The sequence below is a fragment of the Tarenaya hassleriana genome, unplaced genomic scaffold (assembly GCF_000463585.1).
Source record: "Tarenaya hassleriana unplaced genomic scaffold, ASM46358v1 Cleome13, whole genome shotgun sequence".
Lineage (NCBI taxonomy): Eukaryota > Viridiplantae > Streptophyta > Magnoliopsida > Brassicales > Cleomaceae > Tarenaya > Tarenaya hassleriana.
In genome coordinates, this window is record NW_010963495.1 from 2,127,114 (window position 1) to 2,134,954 (window position 7,841).

The window sequence follows — 7,841 nt, forward strand, 5'->3', positions numbered from 1 at the left end:
GTTCTCTTAATTTATTCATAAAGCAGTACTTTTATCTCGAACTTTGTATTATATATATTAATGTGACAAGACGATTACTATTCATGGACCGACTGATTGCCTTATCATACGAATTTTAAAATAAAAATCCGAATAAACTATTGCAAAGTTGCGGAATTCCCCATGATGCACTTGCTGGTCCAACGAACCGTTTCCTCGTACACTAATCTCAACTTGCCTTAAACCCTAGACATATTTACATGTGCAAACATATACTTAAACATGTAATATACACGCATATATATATATATATAGTTACACATAACTATATATAGTTTATTTTTCACACGTGGCTGGTTGAAAACTTGGAGATCTTTTATATTTGCTATATATATATATATATGATTACATTTTCCTTATCGAGGAGGCAAATTACTTATTGTATACCAAAATTTTTGTGGCCATTGGTATTCAGCTGTATAAAAATTCCGAATAAAATTTTCGGTATGAGGTATTCATAACTCGCAGGAACCAAATTGATGTACGTGGGGTTAAATTTGTTAACAATAAAAATTAACGGGAGAAAGGGTAAAATCTATGAAAAAAAGGGATATAAGAATGAACACCGAAAACGGAGAGAGAGGAGAAGTCTCTCTCGCCATTATAGCAATGTCTGACTCATTTTGGGTTTCTGTGTGACTCAAAGGACAACGTTAATTGAATGTGAATTTATATTTATAATTAAAAATATTTACATTTCCAAGATACTTTCCCATTTCATAATATCAACGTTTAATTACTTGAATGCTTTATAACTTAAAAACCAACATGTTCTTCTTCTTCTTTCTCCTTAGGCAGGAAGAGGAAAAAATAGAATACGAAATCGTCCGTACGATGGATTCTCCATTTATGCGTTTACCTACTCATTGCAATATGATAATTATAGTTACGAAATTTTGCTATATTGGTGTAAACATCAGTACCCATCAAGGGGAGGAAGACTATACGTACAAGTTAGCGTAGATTCTTTGCATATACTGAATATATATATATACATACATTTATATAGAAGCAGAATATATATTTTTTTTCAAGAAATAACAACTTAGAAAAAATAATGAAATGAAATGGGAATAACTAAACAAAGATAGACTGGACTTAGGTGCAGGTAACATATAAAGCAGTAACGTAATAGAAACAACAAAAGACAACACATTGACAAGCAACTGAGCCAAGGCTTTTTTGGTCAGAACAGCTAAAATCAGATTTATCCATTCCACGATAAAATAATACTATTATATTGTATTCATAGATAACAACAATTAATAAAAAAAAAAACACAGAGAAAATAAAAATATCGTCCGTCTAACAGTTTCAAGGCCAACCCATCAACGCCGTTTCCCCATACAACCGGGAAAAAAATTTCCATCGTTTTCCCGAGAAAATTTCATGGCCTAATCAAGGGTTTTGCAAAAACCCAAAAAGAAAAGAAAAGAAAGGGCATGACCGAAATTAATGCATTACGGGAAATCAATGACCACGGCCATATGGGTCTTCTTAGATTTAGGGTTTCTTTCCTTTTTTTTTCTCATGAAAAAGAAAGGTTTTTGGAATATTTTAGAAAATATTAAGCTTAAAAGAGAGAGAGAGAGAGAGTAGAAGGATCAAGAAGGTCTCATGAGTGAAGGATGGAACCCATTGCTCTGCAGCCAATTTTGGTGAGAAGTGAAAATCTGATGATGATTATTAGGAGAGAATCCTGATGATGCTGCAGCATTTGCATACACTTGGTTCGTCCGATCAAACCGGTGATCGTTCGCCGTCGCCGGAAAACGCGAGAATTCTCCGGCGCCTCCGCCGCCAGTGTTGCTGCTGCCCGGAAACTGAAACCCAACACCCGAGAATCAGCATAAACTAAATAAACTATCTAATTAGAACTAACCATTTTATTTTATGGTCGTATAAAAGTGTATATATATATATATATATATAAAGGTAGCACACTTGATGATTTGCAGCTTGAGGAGTAAGATTAAGCACTGAAGTGTTGTGACCGAATCTGTGTTGTTGTTCTTGCTGCTGGCTCATCTGGGGAAAAAACGATTACGCAAACAACGAAATATGAATTAATATGGATCTAACACATGATCAAATTAAAACCCGGTCGAATTAGTCAACAAGATCACCTTAATCCGCATTTCTTGACTCTTTTGCTTGGAATTGGCCGAACTTCCCAAACTCAAGTCGAGGTTGTGATCCGCCGCAGCATTACCCGAAGATTCTGCAACATTTACACATTATAATCTTTAAAAAAAAAAAACTTGAAACCGAATTCTTGGACATGGATAAATGGTTATGGAAGTATACCGGCGTTGAGCTCGTCATCGTAGATGCTGGGATCAAAGTTGGTCACAGCCTCTTTCCCATTGCACTTAATCGCGGCTTTATCGTAAGCCCTGAGACATACCACAACGGTCCAAATTAAATTGAGAACTATAGAGAGTTGACACAGCATGTATAACGGTAATGAATACCTAGCAGCTTCGATTTCGGTGTCGAACAAGCCGAGGTAAACGTACCTGCCAAAGAACAGATGGGCAGCAATGAAAACGAGATTTCAAAGTGATTAGAGAGCCGGGATTAAGAGTGAAAAAAGACTAAGTACTTTTTGCCCAAGAACTGGCCCATTCGAGCCTCCCAACGGCCACACTTGTGCAAAGTGACTCCTCTGTATTTGGAGCTTCCCCGAGGAAAGCCTGTGCTTTGTCGGCGAAGTACGTGCACGAACTCCTCCTTTGTTAGATTGCTCATCTTCAAAAAAAAAAAAAATCAAATTTAAAAAAAAAAGATCATACATACGAACAATTGAACGTATATATTCGAAATAACAAAAAAAAAAAAAAAGAAAGACGGGTTCTTTTTCTTTATTTTGTGTGTGTGTGTATTCATGGCGGATGATAAGGTTGAAGATAAGAAACCTGTTTCAGGTCATCTTCGTAATCTTCAATGCTGAAGTTGATATCAGCTTCTACTCCACGGAATTTGATAGCTGCTCTATCGTATGCCCTACCGAAATTAAATTGAAGCTCTTTCATTAGACATTATTTCACTCCTTTTTATTTTTATTTTTTATCAAAATGAAAGAAACATACCGAGCAGCTGCATGAGCCGTGTCGAATCCACCTGTAGAATCACAAATGAAAATACCCAAAACGAAAAAATTAGCATTTTTTTTCTATTTATTAATGAAAAATATGGATTCCGGAGAAAGATTTTACCTAGATAAACCTGTTTCCCACAGTCCCTGAAAAATTCGGACACAAAGCGATTAGCCAAGGATTAACATAAGTAATAGAAACTGAAAAAAAAAAACAATCACCAGATATGAGATTCCCATCTTCCGGTTCGCCGGTAAAATGTGACACCTCGGTACTGAGAGCTCCTGGACCGGGGTCCACGGCGGCTCTTCTTCAGCGGCTGAGCTGGTTCGGACGGTTTAGCCAAACCGGTTAGATCCGACTGAGAGCACTTCACCCCGAACCAGTGGGCACCCGGGGAAGCCGGGCCTCCTCCGCCGCTGCCCTCCGCCTCCGGGAAGAACTGTCTGGTGACCGGCCGGTCGGTGTCCACGTGGAACCCGAAAATCCGGCTGCCGGCCGGGTTGGTTGTGACCCGGTTAGCGTCTTCGTCGTCGGATCCGTCCTCGATGACGACGGCGGAGGAGCTCGAATTGGAAAAAGTTCCGACCCGTTTACCAGGAGAAGACGAGCAGAATCCGTCTGATTCATCGGCGATTTGTGATTGATGAGGCGAATCATTGAGATCCCACATTTTTTTTTGCTGGGTTTTTGTTTGCTTTGTATCGAGGGTTCAAATCCTCTCTGGTTAGATTCTCCTCGAGGCTAGAAGCTAAATAACAAGGAGAACCAGAGGCTGTTTGGTAGAAAAGAAAAGAAAATCAAAGCAGAGAGAGAGAGATGAGAAACTGAGAAATGTGGGAAACGAATTGAAAATGTTTTTTCCTTAGTTCGTTTATACGAAACGAAAGCATTCGTTTTTAATTTATCCTTTCCTCTTTATTTACTTCGACTGTCTTCTCTCCCTCTCTCTCTCTCTCTCTCTCTCTCTCTCTCTCTCTCTCTCTCTCTCTCTCTCTCCCCTTAGGTTTTCTCTGTCTAACCACTTGCTCACTTTGGAAAAAAGATTATATGCCAAACTATTCCTCGTATTGGAGTTCATTTCATTTTCCTCTCCCACTTATTCCCATTTTTTTGTTACCAAACACAACGCCTCGGTGGATTTACACGAATTATATCTTATTCTTATTCAAGTCCACTTTATGCTATATGGTCCTTTGAAGCAGTCCATAATATTACGACCCGATTGGCGAGATATACCCAAAAGGCTTCTGAATTTTGCCTTTCAATTGGGTTGAACTAGGAAAAATCCTAAGATATGTATTTAATCTTTCAACAAGATAGTTTTTTTGTTTAAACTTTCAATAAATTAGTTCATGACTTGAAAATGTCGAAATGCGAAAAAAAAATGTTATCTTGTTTATGGAAAACAAAATCGGAATCCTTTTATCAATTTATTGTAAATTCTCAGGTCCTTTTCTTGAACGGAAAATTTTAAAGAAACACGTAAAAGCTTAAAAATGCAAAAAGTTCACACATGAAGTTGTAGCTGTATAGAGATACATGTAACATGGTTGGGAAATTAAAGAGATTATAATTCATTTTTATTCTACTAAACCACTGGTTATATATATAGAGGGATAAATATGTATTTTTACATAATGAAATATTTATACAAGTGAGTTAATCTAATAATACACATGTAAAAACACGTATTTATCCCCTCTATATACCTACATTATTTCATTTAAAGTGAAGTGCCAAAAAAATAGTACTTTGTCACACAGAAGCAAGTATAGATTCTTTTAGCAGTTTGTGGAGGACAACAACAACAACAACAATGATGATGATGATGATGATGATGATGATGATGATGATGATGATGATGATGATGATGATGATGATGATGATGATGATGATGGTGTATGGAAGAATTTTGCTAATCAAGGGAAAGTCCACGCTCTTAGTTTAGATCTTACCAATCAGATTACATCAAATGAATATTTATTCAATTTGAATGTTTGAATGTTCGAGTTCTCCTCCGTCTTCAATAAAAAATGGATTCAGGTCTTATTTTTCGAGATTCATGCGAGTAATTAAACATTTTTTTAATCAGTATTTACCTAATAATCCTATTTACGTAAACCTAATTAAACTAAAACTTTGATACTCAAATTCTTTAGCATAAATTATATAGAAAATTCGAAGTGGACAAATTAACACGGTTTATATATTCCGTTCGTACATCTCCATGGTGAATCAACGTTATTATGAGTAAAAATGATATTAAATGGTTGGCTTTGATAATAATAAATCATGCTGGAAGTTTCGTGTATACATATGTACATATAGATTATACATAAGAGACGAGTAGATACGGACAACGAGTGGGACCATATCGCACGCTTCATAAAGGAAGAAGTAGTCGGTAGTTCTACAAAGGTTGGGGTTGTAAATATGGGAGGGAAGGAGGGGCAAATTGGGAAATAAGAAAAGAAAGAAGACAAGAATGGGAGTGTTGGGGCAACGAAGGAATCAGAAAAAGGAAAATGGAATAATGGAAGAAAAAGGAAGTTATTACCAGAAAAGATGAATCCATTGGAGAGTACGGACAAAGAGTGGGGATCCTTTTTCCTCTTTCGTCTCTCTCTCGTATCCCTCACTCGCCTCTCTTCGCGCGTGCTCCCCACCCTCTCCTTCTTGCACTCTTTTTTCATGTTTGTTTTAGTACCAAAATGACTGAATATATAGTGTTTATTTTAAATGCTGCGCTCTCAATTATTATTCTACTAATTTTTAGTATTAAATGAACAAAATAATTACAATGGACTGTACTAAAATAAAAATTTGATACAGTTTGTAAGTACAAAATTTCTATATTTTTAAATTTTGTATATAAAATGTAATGAATTTATCAAAAAATGTTTATAAAAGATCCAGCCTTGGCTATATACATCATATTAACATGCTCCAAAATAAAGACAATCAAATGTTAGATAAAATTCAATTTTCAATTTTTCTATTTATCTATATCATTGTTGTCAGAAGAATGTGATCGGATATTTTTCGAGAGGATAAACTAATTGAAAAGAATTGACGTATTTATACTAATTTTAAAAAATATAATATTAGGCATACAAAGTTCAACGCCATAACAAGAGCATAGATATATGTGGAAAAGGCATCCTTTGAAAATATCGAAATACATTAAAGCAAAATTACTATTTTTGAGTTTTCAACAAAAAAAGATAAAGGGCGAGGATATTATAAGGGCGTGATGAACACGCTCCGGAGTAGAGATGGCGCCGGGGCTCTGACTAAAATGCTGGAGCCAACTCAACCCTTTGCAGATAGTAAGATCGGCTGTTAGATTCGTATACTTTCATAAAATCATCATCCTTGACATCACCCTCCCGTTTATTTAAATATTTTTCTCGACAAAAAACGAAAGCCTGATGAAGAGGGGATTGTGTCGGAAAGGGAAACAATCGTATTTTTGCTATGTTGGATGAAGAGCGGCTTGTTATTTCTTAAAACATTTGAATCCCTATATTTTAAAATCAAATAATATGAATTGTATTTGAATTAAAATGAATACAAGATTAATTAATTTTAGAATAAAATTATATATAAAATTTAATCAGATAATAAAAATAGTAAAATATAAAAAAAATTAAAACAGAAACTTTTTCATAAATTCGATATAAAACCGAATAAATATGCATTCTTAAAATAATAATAAAAATGGTACTTGGATTCTATACTTTTGAAAATAGTTCCAGAATTTTAAGATCTTTCCGCATGTAGTGATGAATGAAAATACTGTCAGAAGATTAGCGGCTTGGTTACCTTTTCTATGGTTGTCTCCTCTTATATTGTCAAGACAACTGATTTCCTTGACCCTATATAGGAAATTCTTACAAAATATTTTCTTCGATTTTACATGCACGTATATGTTATATATATATATATATATATATATATATATTATATGTGTGTGTTGCAACTTGTAATAATGAAATTAGTGCATCTATCAATCAATCTAATCCCGTACTACATATACGGTTTTACGCAAGATATATGTTGTATTTTGGGTGGTATGCAAATAACAAACGTTCCAATAATGGCATCCGTTGATTATGCTCCTTTCCTCAAGTGGAAACTATACTCTCTCTCTCTCTCTCTGTGCATATATGTAAATACACACACACTGTTTAGCTTTACATACATGTAATTAGGGCGTAAATCACGATATTGCCCATGAAATAAATATACACGTTTTAAACCTGTATTTTAATTTTTAAGTTAGAGGGGATATGTGTGTGGATATGGTCCTTATCTTTTTTTTTAAAAAAATTTTTGATGCGTACGTGAATTGTAATATATATGCATATATATATATATATATATATATGTATATGTCAATAATTGCAAAAGCCCAAGGCCCACACTGAAAGCAGACACACTTTCTCTCTCCAATAAAAAAAAAGAGGCCCACAAAACCTCGATACTCATATCCCCAAGCATCCCGTGAAATTTCATTTTTCTCCGAATATCAAATATATATATTTATTTATTTATTTACAAATCAAAACAAACTTGCAAACAAAAGATCCTAGTTTTGGCCTGACTTCTATGGCGTTTTGATACCATACATTTATAACATGGAAAAATGTATAACAAAAATAAAAATAAAGGTTTTATTGCATGGAAAAGGTTAAAAAT

At 34.7% G+C, this 7,841-nt stretch overlaps 1 protein-coding gene across 1 annotated transcript; it reads right to left on the bottom strand.

Annotated features, from left to right (window-relative positions):
- Positions 1-1,231: 1,231 nt before the first annotated feature.
- On the bottom strand, positions 1,232-4,103 carry LOC104807594 (floral homeotic protein APETALA 2-like). The gene is made up of 10 exons (XM_010532951.2): positions 3,359-4,103; positions 3,258-3,283; positions 3,132-3,162; positions 2,958-3,045; positions 2,645-2,790; positions 2,514-2,558; positions 2,347-2,435; positions 2,166-2,260; positions 1,984-2,067; positions 1,232-1,862 (listed from the first exon to the last, which is right to left on the bottom strand). The coding sequence occupies exons 1-10, from the start codon at positions 3,808-3,810 to the stop codon at positions 1,644-1,646; spliced, it is 1,275 nt and encodes a 424-aa protein (XP_010531253.1). The 5' UTR covers positions 3,811-4,103; the 3' UTR covers positions 1,232-1,643.
- Positions 4,104-7,841: the final 3,738 nt, after the last annotated feature.

Excerpts from the sequence above, each read along its gene's own strand:
- LOC104807594 (XM_010532951.2), bottom strand. The coding sequence starts at position 3,810 with ATGTGGGATCTCAATGATTCGCCTCATCAATCACAAATCGCCGATGAA. Across the intron at positions 3,163-3,257 it reads TGGGAAACAGGTTTATCTAG|GTGGATTCGACACGGCTCAT; the intron begins GTAAAATCTTTC and ends GTGATTCTACAG. Across the intron at positions 2,068-2,165 it reads GTCAAGAAATGCGGATTAAG|ATGAGCCAGCAGCAAGAACA; the intron begins GTGATCTTGTTG and ends TTTTTTCCCCAG.